This window comes from Panthera tigris, chromosome B4, assembly GCF_018350195.1.
Source record: "Panthera tigris isolate Pti1 chromosome B4, P.tigris_Pti1_mat1.1, whole genome shotgun sequence".
Lineage (NCBI taxonomy): Eukaryota > Metazoa > Chordata > Mammalia > Carnivora > Felidae > Panthera > Panthera tigris.
In genome coordinates this window covers 73098976-73117402 of record NC_056666.1, presented here as the reverse complement: position 1 = coordinate 73117402, position 18427 = coordinate 73098976, and the positions used below count along the sequence as shown (strand labels likewise).

The 18427-nt window shown below is 37.7% G+C and overlaps 1 protein-coding gene and 1 long non-coding RNA gene across 5 annotated transcripts in view; one reads left to right on the top strand and one right to left on the bottom strand.

The window, feature by feature from the left end:
- Positions 1-2116, top strand: part of SLC38A4 (solute carrier family 38 member 4) — a 68468-nt gene extending 66352 nt beyond the window's left edge. Inside the window, exons 15-16 of the mRNA XM_007072932.3 lie at positions 258-355; positions 2015-2116. Of these exons, the coding sequence (XP_007072994.1) occupies positions 258-355; positions 2015-2116 (200 nt within the window). The remainder of the gene's footprint in view (positions 1-257; positions 356-2014) is intronic.
- LOC122240337 overlaps positions 1-18427 on the bottom strand; it is a 72845-nt gene that overhangs the window by 11617 nt on the left and 42801 nt on the right. For 2 of the 4 annotated variants that reach the window (XR_006219916.1, XR_006219913.1), the window contains exon 3: positions 1127-2255. This is a non-coding gene — a long non-coding RNA (uncharacterized LOC122240337). Of the gene's footprint in view, positions 1-1126; positions 2256-8720; positions 8795-18427 lie in introns of those variants that run through there. The other 2 variants (XR_006219915.1, XR_006219914.1) reach the window with 2 other exon arrangements.

Genomic DNA, 18427 nt, shown 5'->3' with positions numbered 1-18427 from the left:
GTGTTTCTATTGTCAGTTTCCTATAAATTTTTAAGTCAGCCTTTTTTTTGTTTACTATATGTTATGTGTACTTAGGATACAACTATGATGTTAGGTATATTTTAATTTTCTTGATAAACATTTGAATAAGCAACCAAGACAAGTTTATAGTACTTTCAGTGCTAAGATTAGGGTAGCATTAGACTTTTAAAGTGCATGACCTTGAGTCTCTGCCTTGCTGAGTAAGACATTGACCTGTCCTGTGTTTATCCCCTCAGGGGCTTCTTCTGCCACTATGCTGATCTTCATACTTCCAGCAGTGTTTTACCTTAAACTTGTCAAGAAAGAACCTCTTAGGTCACCACAAAAGGTTGGGGTAAGTAAGGCTTGCAATCTCCCCCGTTATAAGTTGCTCTTTAACTGAGAGTAAACCGAAAATATACAATTCAAAAAGATTGACCAAGAACTGAAAATCAGAGATGGGCTGGAACTTTAGTGGAGAGAAAGGAGGGTAGATCTCTGGTACTGAGATGATTCCAGGATTTCTTCCCGTCATAAATCAAGAATCTTGTGTTAAGTCCTTTCTACCCATCAAACACTAAGAGTTTTCCCACAGGCATATATGGATACCAGTTTCCACCACCAAGATTGTAGCACTATCCATAGGAAATTATGTGGGAAGGAATGAGGCTCCCTGACAGTGTTATGAAATAATTGAAACATTTTAGTCATATTTTTTTAGGTTAGGAAGGCCAAAAGAAAAGATGCTGCCTGGTTTCCCCCTCCATAGTACCTTGGAGTGGACTGAGATCCAGAACAAAACCATTGTTTTCCAGTTAACCTATTTAGATATAAAATTTAATTTTATTAAGCGAGAGCATATTTCTTTTCCAAAATGATGTTATAGAAACACACGCCAGAATGAATTGTTTTTCTAATTATTTCTTTAATGTTTATTTTTGAGAGAGAGAGAGACAGAGACAGAGACAGAGTGTCAGCAGGGAAGGGGCAGAGAGAGAGGAAGACACACAATCTGAAGCAGGCTATCAGCACAGAGCCCGACACAGGGGTCAAACCCACAAACTGCAAGATCATGACCTGAGCCAAAGTCAGATGCTCAGCCCACTGAGCCACCCAGGCTCCCCTTGTTTTTCTAATTATCAAATAGTCATTGATAATATTTAAGTATATCTTCCATTTAAGGCTTAAAAACAGTGCCTCTTACTAAGTTATGCTGAATGTTGCCTGAGAGTCATTCACTCCTCAGGACTGTTCAGGGACTTCAGGACAGTTTGGTATCCAAAGCTCCTCCCAACATCTCCTCCCCACCCCCGCCCCTGAATTCCTAGCCTCTCCAGTCTATTTTGCTTGGACTTTTACAGAAGGGTGACCATGACAAATTATTTATCCTGTTTGTGACCCATTCTGAGTTTGATGTAAAAATGAGTAAAATTGTCCCCTGGATCCTTTCTAGTGAAAAACCTCACCTGTTGCTTCCTCATAGATTGAATGAGGTGGTTGATCCCAGTGATGATAATATATAAGGCCCCTTCTAGTGTTTTACACACACACACACACACACACACACACACACACACACACACACACACGTTTTTAAAGGAATATGTAACATAGATTAGGCTTTTGTTTTTATCTGTTTACTTTGTAAATTTAATCCTGTCCTATAGACTATAATATGCCCTTCACCTAAAAGATTGTGAGCACACTCAATGTCATTGTATCTTTTTCTGTCACTTGTTTTTTTTTTAATGATTACAGAGTATTCCATCATTTTGATGTAACAAATCAACCATTTATCTATTTTGAAGACTTAGATTAAATCTCTCCACTGTATTCACCCTCTTTCCTCAACTTGGCTTCTAAATTCACTGAACTGCTAGGCATAGACATCTGAGCCATAAGAATAATACAATTCAATATGCCAATCAGATTGCTGTCTTGGGTAAACAATTTCTAAGAGCAAACTGTGCTAAATATGGTTTCTGTGTTCCCTAACAAGCTCTCTGATTTACAGGCTTTAATTTTCCTTGTGGTTGGAATCATCTTCATGATTGGAAGCATGGCACTCATTATAATTGACTGGATTTACAACCCTCCAAATTCCAAGCATCACTAACCCAAAGAAAAATACCTTTTCTATTGGAAATGGTTGCAAATTATGCTGCAAAAGACATTTGAGTTCTATTGATTGGAATGTTATTCATAGGAAATAACGGGAAGATTCCAAAGATGTTTATAGTAACATCACCAGGCACCTGTGGAAGAAAAAAAAAGCATCATTTTTGTCAAGAATGGCTGTTTATAGGTTTAAAACCTGCGGTGCACATTTCTACCCAGGTTTTCCTAAAACAGTGTGAGAGGATGCATTTTTGCTGTTGCACAAGCAGAATAAGGGTAGCTGCATGGAATGGTCATCAGATAATACCTTTTCCCCTCCCCCTCAAATTACCAAATACTTGTATTCTCAGAACATCCAACAAAAATGCCCTGGTGGCAAAGCTATCACCGCTTAATGCCTTCCCCCAATCCAGCACCAAATACTCTAGGTCAATTTAATAACAGAGGCAAAAGCCATGTCTTAGGAACTGTCCCCGTAAGGCACATGAATGATCAGACAGCCGGCTAGAACATCTTATTGTCAACAGTGAAGGAATATTTGCCCATTTTGTTTGTAACACTGAATTAATGAATTCTTCATTCAATAGATTTTTGGTAAATGTTAAAGACATCTTATTAAACACAGGCATATCTCGTTTCTTGTGCTTTGTTGTGCTTAGCACTGAGGTTTTTTGCGGGTTTTTTTTTCCTGTTGGTTTTTTTGTTTGTTTGTTTGTTTGTTTGTTTACAAATTGGTGCGTGACAACCTTGCGTGGAGCATCATTTTTCCAACAGCATTTGCTCACTTTGTGCCTCTGTCACATTTTGGTAATTCTCATAGTATTTCAAACTTTTTCATTATTATATTTGTTATGGTGATCTATGATCAGTGATTAAGACTTGCTGAAAGCTCAGATACGGTTAGCACTTTTTAGCAATTTTTTAATTAAGGTATGTACATTTTTTTAGACAATACTGTTGCACACTTAGTACACTATAGCATAAGCATAACTTTTATAGACACTGGGAAGCCAAAAAATCTATCTGACTTGCTTTATTGTAATACTCGCTTTACTGGGATTGTCTGGAACCCAACCTGCAATATCTCCGAGGTATGCCTACATGTCTTATCAACTGTCCCTGAAAGGTACATACATGAAAGATCAGACACCAGTACACCTTATTGTCAACAGTAAAGGAATGTTTCGCCTCTTCTGTTTGGGACATTGGAGTGCCTTCTTCGTTCAATTTTTTTTATGTATAAATGTTAAAACATCTTCTAAACAGAGAGAGGGGCTTTAAATTACAGAGCAACAACAAAAATAATGCTTATTGCTCAACTGCCTGTTCTGGAAGCATTTGTTCTTCAATATTATTCCTAGTCCTCTTGTCATGCTTTTTTGTCACTGAACAATGCTCTCCCTCTCGTCTTCCATTGTCATTCATAATTTTTAGATAGACCACGATTCATGTGGAGCTACATTACCCAGTATTGTTTGATACATTTTTATTTGATAAACATTCAGTGCAGGAAACTGTGATTGCTATATGTGTATGTATATAATCTTATTCTGTAGTCATCAGAATTTTGATGTATGGTACATTTGATTTTTATTTTTTACATGTGTAGTTTTCTCTCTTCACAGTCAAAACGTTTATGTTATTGAGGGTGGGGGCAGGGAATTATGTTGATAAACTCAAAAATCCATTTGTATGTATCTGCCTATTGGGGATATTTTAAATTTGAAACCTAAGTTATATATAGTTCAGTAATGCTCTTCAATGTTTACAAAAACAACAATCATCTACAAGAAAATAAGTTCCTTGTTTGCAAATAATTGTCAGTACCAAAGTTGTTCTTCTAACTAAGCATGTCTAAAATAGGATTTAGTTCATTTTAGCTTGCACAGGAGTCTGACATTCATTTGTCATTTAATGCAATGTTGAATGGTTCTCCATAAAAGTGCTAACACTACAGAGATGCAAACTGGTACTCTTGCTCCCTTCAACAACATGCTCACATAAAATGGATTTAAAAACTAGCACTTGCTGCCCAGAATTTCTAGACTTTGCCACTTCCTCCCCCCCTAAATCGGTAGGAAGAACACTTATTGTAGATTTTTATATTTTAGTCAAGCCAAGTATGAAATACAAGTATCGGCTAAGTATAATATTAAATCATATTTCAATAGGGTTTTTTGTATTGTGCCTTAAGAAAACGTACATTTGTTTTATATATTATTTTCTAGAGGCATAATACTGTCAAATGGTGCACTTTGTTATGGAAACTGAGCATTACTAGACACTATCATAACTTTGGAGTCACTATTATCGGAAAATACTTGCCAAATAGCATCTTCAAGATAGGTTTCTATTAACGGTCACCTAGAGAGTGTGTCAAAATAAGAAAATGGAAAAAGGTACCTTCTGAGTGTTAAAGGTTTAATCTGAATGTATTTAAATATAAAGATGAAGACTGATTCAAAAATTGGGGAAGTATCCAATCTGTATTAGTCTGAATACTTTACCTTTGAAATTACAAACTTGAAAATATCAACGTCTGTAATTATACAGATATTCAAGAGCAATACTACAGTGCCAAATAATAAAGCACCATTTTTTTCTCATGGCAATTTTCAGGATTAGAGCTCACATAGACTGCAGGGCAGGCTTACATATGGTATCTTGTACTGGTTAATTTAACCCCATTTATAAACAGATGAAAGTTTTATTTTCTTATTTCATTTATAAGATGGTTCAATGTACTGGGAGGCTTTTTTTTATTACAGAAAGTGTATATTGGTATATAATAAATGAACTTTTCAAATGACTGATTTGATTTTCTTTCTACTGTTGAAGGCTATAAATTATTTGTACATGAGAAAAAATTTTTTAAGTCTAAATATTGTCTTCTACTGGTATATGTTCCATTTTCATTGTTAGTCTTGACATAACTAAAATTTGTAGCTGTCAAAACATAGTTGCCATCTTATTTTGGTAAAATACACAGCTAATCCTGAAGTTTGTTTTAAGTTTTTATTTAAGTAATCTCTACACTCCTCATAAGGCTTGAACTCACAATCCTGAGATCAAGAGTCACACGCTCTTTCCACTGGAGAAGCCAGGCACCCCCTAAATCATTTTTATTTATGTCATCACATACATATCTCCTAGAATGAGTCTCTATATAGTTGATCAGGAGGAATTCATTTGTGATGGAAGAAGAATAAAAGAAATATGAAGATTAGTAAAATAGAGACATGGAAGGTTTGGAGAAGGGAAAGCAACACGGGAGTGCAGCAGATTGGGTAGAAATGGACAATTGCTGGGATATCAGGTCAAACGCTAAGTTGAGTGCTGGACTTTCTAAGAAACTTCCAAATAGTTCTCCAAGGTGTTTCCACCATTTTCATTTTCATCAAGAATATATACAAGCCCCAGTTGCTCTACAGCCTTGCCCACATTTGGCATTGTATTTTGTAGCCTTTCAAGTGGGTGTGGAATTGTATTTTTTTAAGTTTATTTATTTTTGAGAGAGAGGATCCCAAGCAGTTCCATGCTGGTAGCACAGAGCCTGACACAGGACTCGAACTCACAAACCATGAGATCAGGACCTGAGCTGAAATCAAGAGTCATACCCTTAACTGACTGAGCCACCCAGGTGCTCCATGAAATGGTATCTCATTTCCATTCCCTTGCTGACTAGTGTTGGAAATTTTTCATGTGTTCACTGGCCATTCATGTTTCCTTTTGTGAAGTGCCTGCTCAAATCTTTTGGCCATTTTAAGAGTTAAGTTGTTTGTCTTTTTATTGTGGATTTGTCAGTTCTTTATATATTCTGGACACATGTCCTTTGTCAGATGGCAATGTATTTTCTCAGTCTAGGACAAGCCTACTCATTTACCTAAAGGTATCTTAATTATATCTTTCTGGGGCCATGTCTGTATAGCTTACTAGAATAATTCCTGTCTTACTAGAATAAAGTTAGTTAGGATGGTATTGTTATAATTAACATTTAGATTTTCAAATCTGGAGAGGAGGTCTTCTTCTCTTTTTCAGGCAGAGCATAATCTGTTTTCTTGCCTTCTAGTGAGCTTTATTGAATGTATACTAATGTAGTTTTTTTTAATAGATAATTGACTAATTGCTAAGTCACTTTGACTCTAGGATAGGAGACCCAGTACTACTGAGATAGACCCAGGACATCAAAAACCCTTCCTGGCTACTTGTAATCAAGTTCATTAGCTTTCTCAGTCCTTGTTACAGGCATATACAGATGAAACAGGAGAAATTACTTCATGTGCAGAAGCAGTCCGCAGGGTGTCTGCTTCTATGGCATGTGATGGTCTTTTCCCAAGAAAATATTGGGTACTAATTATCCAATAGACCATATTGAAGAAACTGATTGAAAAAAGAAAATTAGCTTAGACCCTTCCTTCACATCATACACCAAAAGTGGAAAAAGTCAGTAAGTAAGGCAAAAACCTAAGCAGCGACATTTTAGGAAGAACGACCTGACAGCTGCCCAGGGAAGTAAGACACAGTGGAGGAAATTACAAGGGCAATGATGGATCGTGGGACTATACAGTAGTACATTAAAGAGCAATTTAGAAAACACCAGTTACTGGGGTGCCTGGGTGGCTCAGTCAGTTAAGTGACCAACTTCAGCTCAGGTCATGATCTTACAGTTGGTGAGTTTCAGCCCCGTATCAAGCTCGCTGCTGTCAGCACGGAGCCCACTTTGGATGCTCTGTCTCCCTCTCTCTGTCCTTCCCCACTTGTGCGCTCTCTTTCAAAAATAAATCAACATTAAAAAAAAAAAATACCAGCCAGTATCAAATACAAACCAATATACCCTTAATGTATGAATACATAAAAAAAAAAAAAAAAAAAAACCAAGGATGGGCACCCAGGTGGCTTAGTTAGCTAAGTGCCCCGACTCTTGGTTTCAGCTCAGGTCATGATCTCGTGGTTCATGAGTTCGAGCCTAGCATTGGTCTCCGCACTGACAGAGCAGAGCCTGCTTGGGATTTTCTCGCTCTCCCTTTCTCTCTGTTCCTCTGCCATGCTCTCTCTCTCAAAATAAACTTAAAAAAAAAAAAAAAAAAAGGAAACTAAGAATCTAATAGAAGAATGGGCAATGGACATGAAATCACAGAAGAAAAATGGTGAATGAGTGTAAGTCATTTGACCTATGAGTCAAAAACAAGTAAAAACACAAATATAATTGTTTTGTCTGTCACATTACTAAAATAAGAAAAATTAATCCTTTGTGCTGGTGAGTGCAGGGAGTTGAACACTCGTTCAATGCTGGTGGCAAAAATCCTGGCTTGGCTTATCTGGAAAGCATGCTGGCAACGCTTAAAGATCCCTAAGGATGTTTGTAGTGGGCAGACAGACCCCAAAAGATCTAATCCCATGAGCCCTTAAAATCAGAGAACTTTCTTCAGCTGAAATCAGAAAGATTCAAAGCATGAGAGGGACCTCAAACTGCCACTGCTGCTTAAAGACAGAAGAGACCATGTGGAAACATAAGGAAATGAATTCTGCCAACAACTTAAATGAGCCAAGAAAATGGTTCTCCTGAGTCTCCAAATAGAAGCCCAGGGCACCAATGCTTTGATTTGAAGTTTGTGAGACCCCAAGCACAGAACTCTGCCTAGCTAGCCAGACTTCTGACCCACAGATCTAGCAGATAGTAAAATGAGGCTTGTTTTAAGTTGCTAAGTTTGTGACAATTTGTTACAGCAACAGGAAACTAGGAAATACAATAATGTTCATGTTTTTTGATCCACTAACTCTTCTAAGAAACTATTCTGAGGAAGAAATCAGAGAAGTGAATTGACTTCTGTCTACTAATGTATTCTTTCAACATATAATGGGCTACATTTTTGAAACACTCCAAAAGTCCAAAATTGTGGAATGATTTAATAAATTCTAGTAGCTTCACAGCCTGGAATAGGACATAGTCATTAAAAATGCTTTTGAATCATTACCAACAAAATGAGAAACTATGGTATAAAGTGAAAAAAAAAAGAATGCATGCTTCATTATACCAATTTTACATATTAAAAATGCATGGAATAGAACAGAAATAGGAAAACGGAAATAGACATAAGTGTTAAGAGTAGATATGATAGATAACAAGATAAGTGAGGTTATTCTTCAACCTAGATTTGTTATTTTCTAAATTTTCTACGGAGACCATTCCTTTTACAGTTATGAAAAACTCAGAGAAACATTTTTTTGTCAGTTTAGATTTTCTGGAAATAACTAAAACATGCTGCCAATTTTTATGTTTTCAGCTGAGTCTAAAGGCAGAATTGGAGAATACAATTCACGATTGGGGGAACAGTCACGGATGACTGAAGCAGAAGTAGAAAGGATGGGGCAGACCCTCGCCAGAGGGGAGGCATGGGAAGGACATAAAGAAAACAGTACAGCAGAGCCAGTAGGCCAGGATTTCAGTCCCAGATCCATGGTTTGGGAAAGTCATTCAATTTCACTGAGCTTCAGTTTTTTCATTTCTGTTGGTGTAATTTCTACATAATGCAATTCCCAAGATGACTTAGCTTAGAATCATTGGGAGTATCAGAAAGTCCTTATATCTCTAGTGCACATACTTGTCAGCCATAAGGAAGGGATCCTCCAAGTGCTCCAAAGCATACCCTGCAGCAATGATTTCTGCAGCTGGGTCCTGAAAGTGGGAGTTAGGTTAAGTCAACTGCTCCCGGGGAACACTCCACCTTGCCACTCAGGCTGAATAATTTAATGGACAAACCCTTATTCAGTGAAGACCGTGCACCAGATACTGTCCTAGGCACAAGAATACAGAGTAGTCCTGGTCTTTAAGGAGCTTATAGAGGAAGGGGCCCATGTATGCAGACAGTTATAATATAAAATCGAAAATACTGGATGGAACTAGAGTATATTATGCTAAGCGAAATAAGTCAGAAAAATACCACATGATTTCACGCCTATGGAATTTAAAAAACAAAACAGATGAACATAGGGGAAGGGAAGGAAACAAAATAAGGTAAAAACAGAGGAACGCGTCATAAGAGACTCTTAATGATAGAGAACAAACTGAGGGGTTTGGAGGGTAGAGGGGATGGGCTAAGTGGGTGATGGGCATTAAGGAGGGCACTTGTTGCGATGCACACTGGGTGTTGTATATGGTGGATGAATCACTAAGTTCTACTCCTGAAACCAACACGATACTATGTGTTAACTAACTTGAATTTAAATAAAATCTTAGAAGAAAAAAAAAGTAAAACTAATTACATGTGTGTGTGTGTGTGTGTGTGTGTGTGTGTACGTGTGTGTGTGTGTGTATGTACATACATATGATCCCATGGAGTCTCTAAGGGGAGTACCCAAGTCAAGCTTGGGGAGTGAAGAGTACTCTGATTTCTGGCATCAGATGCCTGTTAATCCTGGCAGTTGAATCCTAAAGGACACACTGAAGTTATCAGATAAAAGATGAGAAGCAGAACAGCACAGACAAAAAAATGATTGCTCCCATTGACTCCCCACTCCACACAGACACATGTATGCATACACCTCCCACATACTCTGTATTAGATTCCTTTTGCTGCTATAACAAATTACCATAGTCTTAGTGACTGTAAAGAACACATTTTATCATCTTATAGGCGGCTCCAGCAGGGATCAGTAAACCAAGCAGACCAAGTAAAACAAAGATTCTTAAAACTAAACTGATAAGCACTACAGCCACAAAGTAGGTCAAGACCTGTGTGTCAAATCTAAACAGAGTGGCTGCCTGCTACAGTAAAAGATTTTAATAGAATGTTTGATACGCAATTGAAAGTCACCCACCACACCAAGAACCAAGAAAATTACAGCTTGAATAAAATGAACTGATGCCAACACAGAGATGAATCAGATGTTCAAATTACCTAGCAAGAATTTTTAATTGTTTTTAATGTTTGTTTTTGAGAGACAGAAAGACAGAGCATGAGCAGGGGAGGGGCAGAGAAAGAGAGGGAGACACAGAACCTGAAGCAGGCTCCGGGCTCTGAGCTGTCAGTGCAGAGCCCAATGCGGGGCTGGAACTCATGAACCACAAAATCACGACCTGAGCCAAAGTCTGATGCTTAACCTACTGAGCCACCCGAGCAGCCCTCCTAACAAGAATTTTAAAGTAGCCATTCTAAAAATACTTCAATGTTAATTATAAATTCTCTTAAAACAAAAAAATAGAACATTCCAGCAAAAAAACTGAAGTCTATAAAAATAATTAGAAATTACAAATGGAAAAATATAACAGAAATTTAAAGAAAAATTCAGGGGCGCCTGGGTGGCTCAGCCAGTTGGGAGTCTGACTTCCGCTCAGGTCATGATCTCGCAGTCTGAGTTCGAGGCCTGTGTCGGGCTCTGGGCTGACAGCTCAGAGCCTACAGCCTGATTCAGATTCTGCGTCTCCTTCTCTCTCTCTGCCCCTCCCCCCTTATGCTCTTTCTAGCTCTCAAAAATGAATAAACATTTAAAAAAATTCTTTTTAAATAAAGAAAAATTCGTTGGGTGTGCTCAGTAGAATGGAGATAGAGAATAGAATCAGCATACCTGAGTAAATATAAATAGAATTCACCCAATTTGAACGAAAGAAAAAAAAAAAAAGAGGAAGGAGACTAGAAAAAGAAAACAATAGAACAGAACTGGGCTATTGACCTCTGTGACAGAAATGTCACATACATTTTTGTATTAACAGAGTCCCAGAACATTTGTATTATCAGAGTCCCAGAAAGAAAAGAGATAGATTAAAGCTAAAAGACAATTTGAAGAAATAATGGCTGAGGGACTTCCCAAATTTGGTGAGAGATGCCAAGCTATATACTTTAAAACCTCAGTGAATTCCCAAAAGGAAAATCCAAAGAAATCCCCGCAAATACTTGTCAAATGCTTGAAAGCATCCTGAGAGGAACACGTTACCTATAGGGGAACACTTATTTAAGGTCTGAGGATTTCTTATCAAAACATGTGGAGGTCACAAAGAACTGGCACATTTTCAAGTGCTGACAGAAAAGAAGTTTCAACGTAAACTCTGTATCAAGCGAAACTAGCTTTCAGGAAGAAAGGGGAAACAGCATTCTCAGAAAAAGGAAAATTAAGTGAATGGCCTACCCATAAAGATGCGGCAAAGAATGTTCTTCAAACAGAAAATAAGTGATAAAAAAAGAAATATTAGAGAATTAGAAAAGAGCAGAGGAAAGACCAGAAATATGGATACATGCAGTAGACCATTCTTTTCTTCACAAGCTTCATAAATAATTTTTACTTCAATCAGAAAACGTATCATCTAATACTCAAGGCAATGATTTTTTAAGTGGAGAACCAAAAAGACTTCAACAGAAATGAGGTTTTCACAATTTGCTGCTGGTGGTAAAATGTTACCAGTAGACTGTGAGAAGTCACTCATGTATATGCTACAATAGCCAGAACAACCACTATAAGAACTATACAAAGATTCACTCAGAAACACCATAAGTAAAGGTGAATTTCTCAAAAATATTTCAGTAATCCACTGGAAGCCAAGAAAAGAGAAACAGGAATGAGAAAAAAAAAAAAAAGACAATAAAATGGCACACTTAAGCAATAACAACAAATGCCTTAAATGTAAGTGGTTGAAGTACATTAATCAAAAAAAAAAAAAAAGTTAAAAGAATGAATAGGGGCACCTGGGTGGCTCAGTCAGTTAAGCATCAGACTCTTGATTTTGGCTCAGATCACGATTTCACAGCTTGTGAGATCAAGCCCCATGTCAGGCTCTACACTGACGGCACAGAGCCTGCTTAGGATTCTCTCTCTCTCTCTCTCTCTCTCTGCCTCTCCCCTGCTCATGAGCTCTCAAGACAAGTAAATAACCTTAAGACACATAATAAATGAGTAAAAATCATGACCCAACTACATGCTAAGAAACTCACTTCTAATTCATTGACACAGGTAAGTTGGAAGTAAAAAGGAGTAAAAAGATACACATTAAAAAAAAAATCACCCAGAAAAGTAGGCATGGCTATATTCATGTGATAAAACAGACTTCAGAGAAAAGTTATTAGAGACAAAAAGGTGTTCCTTTGCCTCTGCCACGTACATAATAAAAAGATCGATCCAGCAGGAAGACCTACCAATCCTAAATTTGTACACACACACCAAAGAACAGAGCCTCAAAATACATGAAGTGAAAACTGACCAGAGAAAGATGAATCCACAATTATAGATGCAGACTTCCCCACCCATCTCTCAGAAATCGATAGAACTACTAGACAGAAAATCAGCAAAGATCTAGAAAATCCAAACAATACAATCAAAAGGTTCTGATGCACACAGAACACTCCACCAGCAGCAGCACACTGCAGTTTTTTTTTCCAAAGTATGCATGAAACATTTACCAACACAGATCATATCCTGAGTCATAAAACAGACCCTCAAATTAAAGAGAAGTGACATCACACAGAGTGCATTTTCTGACCATGATGGAATCAACTAGCAACTATTAGCAGAAAGGTATGGAAGTCAAATAACACTTCTGTATAATCTTTGGGTCAAAGTATCAAAGGAGAATTAAGTACATAGAACTGAATAAAAATTAAGAGAAACATATCAAAATATGTAGGATGCATCTAAGGTGGTGCTGAGAGAAATTTGTAGTGCTAAGTTATATTAGAAATGAAGGGAGGTCTCAAATCTCTAAGTTCCCATGGTAAAAACCTAGAAAGAGAACAAAATAAACCAAATGGAAGCGAAAGGAATTTACTTAAAACTTTTTTTAATCTTTATTTTTGAGAGAGAGAGAGAGAGAGAGAGAGAGAGAGAACGCACGGGGGAGGGGTAGAGAGAGGGAGACACAGAATCTGAAACAGGCTCCAGGCTCCGAGCTGTCAGCACAGAGCCCAAACAACTGAGCCACCTAGGCATCCCAGAAGGAAGTTAATAAACATAAATGAAACCAAAAACAGGAAAATAGGGGAAAAAGAAAAAAGTGAAACAAAAGTGGGCTCTTTGGAAAACTCCAAGTTGATAAACCGCTAGCAAGACTGATGAAGATTTTTTTTTTAATTTTTTTTAACCTTTTTATTTAGTTTTGAGACAGAGAGAGACAGAGCATGAATGGGGGAGAGTCAGAGAGAGAGGGGGAGACACAGAATCTGAAACAGGCTCCAGACTCCAAGCTGTCAGCACAGAGCCCAACGCGGGGCTTGAACTCACAGACCGCGAGATCACGACCTGAGCCAAAGTCGGACACTTAACCGACTGAGCCACCCAGGCGTCCCAAGACTGATGAAGATTTAAGAAAAGAAAGCATTAAGTCTCAGTTGGCATTTTTCCTCTTCTATTGGTACATGAAATAATGGTGCATCTTAATGTAAGAATGTCTTTAATACTTTCTGTGAAGGAAAAAAAAAACCCAACAACCTTATTAACATTCTTTGATGCAAAGAGATGGGTTCAGTTCCCCCCCACCCCATCTGGAGATTCTGTCCATAGTAGTACAGAGTGTTATGGTTACCATCACCATGTGCCACGTTAGTTCCAGAATGGTTGTGTGCGTACGTATGCCTGCATGCGTGTGGTCTGGATGGGTGCAGGCCAGACCAGACGAAGGTTACAAGAGGTGACCAAATAAAACATGAACTCAACTGTAATCTGCGTTTTTCCAGATCAGCCTAATTTTGGTCAAACTGGGTAGCTTAATGGACTCATAGGAAAATATAGCTATTTTACCAAAGGGAAATTGAGACCAGGAATGGAAGGATAATAGCAAAATGACCTCCACATTGCAACTGGCCTTCTTGGTCTGAGTCCCAGGTCTGGTTCAGGCAGCGTGTAGCTCTAACAATAAGGTTCCTAGACAGCAAGCTTTATGCTTAGTTTGACATTAAGTGTACGTGTCACTAAGCTGGAGTTTTCCCACCAGCCCGGGGAGGTGCAGGGAGAAAGACAGAAACCTGATTCTTCCCTGTTCGTCATGGCTCAGCCTCCCTGGCACTGGATCCTAGAGCATTTTATCAGGGTCATTTGTGAATAAGCTATTCAAGAATGATTATTTTAAGGTCAGGTTCTTGGTATTATCTTTCTCAAAAGGAAAACTTGACTATTCTCCAGATAGTGATGGGCATATTTGTTTTATTACTGCCAGCTTTGTAACTTAAAATTTTGGAAGATCACCAGGTTTTTACTTGGTAAGAGATTGTCTAAACCTGGTCTCCAGCCCAAACTTCTGTTCCCAGATGGTTAATCAGCATTTCTTTCAACCTATGCAATTCAAAGAGAACTAAAACCACTTGCAGCTTTGCATTTAGCTCTTTTCCTAAAGGTATACACCTTGGCCAGCCACTGAGGGCCAGCCATTGCTAGAGGAGGAGAGCTGCTGCTGAGATGGCAGTCCTCTCACTGTGCAAGAAAATGAACAGAAAATGGACTATTTCAAACAATTCACCTGTGAAGGATATTCATCACATGGTTCACTTTCTAATTAGATCATGTTATGAAATGAAGCACCGTTTGGTAGAGCTTTATGAAAGTATTTTCCTCCTTCTTGTTTAGTAGACCCAGGGATGTACCACAATTGGCTAATATGGCCTTCAAGAGCCATCTCTCTATAATTCCATTCGGTGAGATCATGTTGGTAGCATGACATTAATGGGAAATCTTTACACCATGAAAATTGGCAAATACTGCAAGTCAGGGGGAGGGGGTTCCTTTTAGTTCAGTTTTGTTTTATTGGTAAAATCAGTCTTTAAACACTTAGCAGCACACGACTTTTAGATCCCTCTGCAGTCCTCCTGTAGCACCTTCCTTTTATCGTATTTAACACATCTTACACTTGCCGGTTCTTCGTCTCTACAACCCACCAGACTACAGCATCTATAAGGGCAGATTCTGCCCATCTTGCTCACTACTGGTACATCTAGTACCTTGCATAGTATCCAGCTACACTGTTGTCAGCTAATATTTTGGAATGGATGACTTCTTGTTGTTCCCCTCCTCCTGTATATCTGACATGGCCAATAACCTAACTGTGGCCCAGAAAAGAATGTGGTTAAAGACACTTCTATTCCAGGCAATGAACACCTCTTCAGAAGCTCAGAGCCAGGCTCTGGGCAGCATCTGTGAATGGAGAGCTCAGTCCCTCCAGGGTGACAATACCCTTTTATCCCCAGCCAGCTTTTAAGAGGGTGGAAGAGGTGCAGCACTTAGAAAACTATGAAGTGAGACTCAAAAGCAAGGCTCTGGAAAACACTTCTCCCACTTATTAATGCCTGAACTTGCCCTAAGAGATAAATTATTTCTTGCCACGACCAAAGAGATATAAATAACTGTCCTGTTAGAATGTTGTATCTGTTTTAAATTCTCAATTAAAGTAGAAGAATCCTATAAAATTTTCCTTTAAAAGTAAGCTTTGATATAGGAGCAGGAAAAGGAGCCGAGAGCCAAAGGATGTTAATTGGCCAAAACAAGGGAAGGGAAATGGTGTGCAGTCTACAAAGATGGTTGTCATAAATCCTACCACCACCAACTCTACCCATATGCTTGCCACTTGCCCCATTAAGAAGTGAGGTTCTCTTGAATCTGGGCTGGTCCTGAGACTTGCTCTGACCAAGAGCATGTAGTTGAAATGATCGTATACCTGTTCTCTAAGAGGCCTGGAAGCTTCTACTTTCACATTCCCAGCGGGAGTTGGTATTACAAGCTTGCTGTGTATCTTTCCAGACTTTGCCCATGCATTTTTTTTTTAACCATGGATAAAAATATAAAATTGTTTTGTCATTTTTAAATATAAGTTTATATACTATGTTCTATAACTTTATTAGCATATTTTTTTAGAGTTTATTTATTTTGAGAGAGAGAGATTGAGAGCATGGAAGGGGGCTGAGGGAGAGAGAGAGAATCCCAAGCAGGCCCCACACTGTCAGCGTGGAACCCACTGCAGGACTCGAGCCCATGAACTGGGAGATCATGACCTGAGCTGAAACCCGGAGTCGATCACTTCACCGACTGAGCCACCCAGGCACCCCAGCATAATTTTTAAAATTTTTGTTGATTCATATAGATTTGAATTTATTGCCTTAACTACAGTAACTCCATTGCTTAATATAGTATGTTTATTACACTATTTCTGGAGTCACAGTCATTTGTTTGTAATTTAGTCATTCCAAAAATACTGTAGATCATAGTTCATTATTGATATACGTAAGCCAGGCCAAAGATCACATACAACTTTAATACAAACTGTCAAATTATTCTCCAAAATAACTATCAATTTATTCTCTCACTGGTAGTATATTATAGTATTCATCTCCTTATAATTTGATAACTCCTTAATACTGTCATTATTTAATAGTTGTCTTTATGATGGGGAAATACAGAACTTTGTTGTTTTAATTAACAAATTTTATACATATTTAGAGATATGTTTATAACCACTGTTTCATCACTGGAAATTTGCTTATGTTCTTTACCCTTTTCTATTAGAATATTTTTTCCATTAATCTGTATTAACAGTTTCTTATACACACTGTGCTGATGTGAGTTTAAAATGACCTGATCATAACCTGTCAGAACTGAAATAGGAAGAAATAGAAAATTTGAACAGACTGATTACCAGCAATGAAATCAGAATCAAAAACTCCCAAAAAACAAAAGTCCAGGACCAGACATCTTCACAGGGGAATTCTACCAACGATTTAAAGAGTTAATACCTATTCTTCTCAAATTATTACAAAAAATACAAGAGGAAAGAAAACTTCCAGATTTGTTCTATGAGGCCAGCATTACCCTGACACCAAAACCAGATAAAGACACCACAAGAAAACAGGCAAAAACAAAAACAAAACAAAAACACTATAGGACAACATCTCTCATGAATATAGATGCAAAAATCCTCAACAAAGTATTATCAAACCAAATCCAATGATACATTAAAAAAAAAAAAAAAAGACACCTTGATCAAGTGGAATTTATTCCTGGGATGCAAGGGTGGTTCAATATTCACAGAACATAACAAGTCACATCAATAAGAGAAAGAATAAAAATCATGATCATTTCAATAGAGGCAAAAGCATTTGACAAAGTACAATATCCATTCATGATAAAAACCCTCTGCAAAGTAGGTCTGGAGGGAATACACTTTTTCACATGATAAAGGTCTCATGTGAAAAATCCACAGCCCGCATCATACCCAATGGAGAAAAACAGAGCTTTTCCTTTAAGGTTAGGAAAAAGACAAGGATGCCCTCTCTCACCATTTTTATTCAACATAGTACTGGAAGTCCCAGCAACAGCAATTAGACAAAAGAAGTAAAAGGCACCCAAATTGGTCAGGAAGTAAAACTCAGTATTTTCAAATGACATGATACTACATTAGAAAACCCAAAAGACTCCACCAAAAAACTACTAGAATAGAAGAATTCAGTAAAGTCACAGGATACAAAATGAATGTACAGAAATCTGCTGCATTTCTATCCACTAATAATGAAGGAGCAGAAAGTGAAATTAAGAGAATATCATTTACAAATACACCAAAAACAATAAAACATTCAGGAATAAACTTAACCAAGGAGGTAAAATTAAAGAAATAAAGAGCATCCAAATCTGTAAGAAAGAAGTAGAACTCTCACTACTTGAAGATGACATGATACTCTATATAGAAAACCTGAAAGACTCCACCAAAAAAATGGCTAAAACTAATACACGAATTCAGTAAAGTTGTAGGATACAAAAATCATACACCAATAATGAATGAAGCAGCAGAAAGGGAAATTAAGCAATCAACCCCATTTACAATTGCACCAAAAATAAGATACCTAGGAATAAACCTAAACAAAAAAGTGAAAGATCTATACTCTGAGAACTATAAAACACTGATGAAGTAAACTGAAGACAACAGAAAGAAATGGAAAGACATTCCATATTCATGGATTGGAAGAATACTGTTAAAATGTCTATACCACCCAAAAGCAATTTACAGATTTAGTGCAATCCCTCTTAAAATGCCAATATGAAACTAGAACAAACAACCCTAAACTTTGTATGGAACCACTAAAGACCCCAACTAGCCAGAGCAATCTTGAAAAAGGAAAGCAAACCTGGAGGTGTCACAATTCCAGATTTCAAATTTATTACAAAGAGCTGGTAATTAAAACAGTGTGGGGCTGGCATAAAAATAAACCCATGGATCAGTGGAATAGAAGACCCAGAAATAAACCCATAATTATATGGTCAATTAATCTTTGACAAAAGAGGCAAGAATATGCAATCGGAAAAAGTCTCTTCAACAAATGGTGTTGTGGAAAACTGAACAGCCACATGT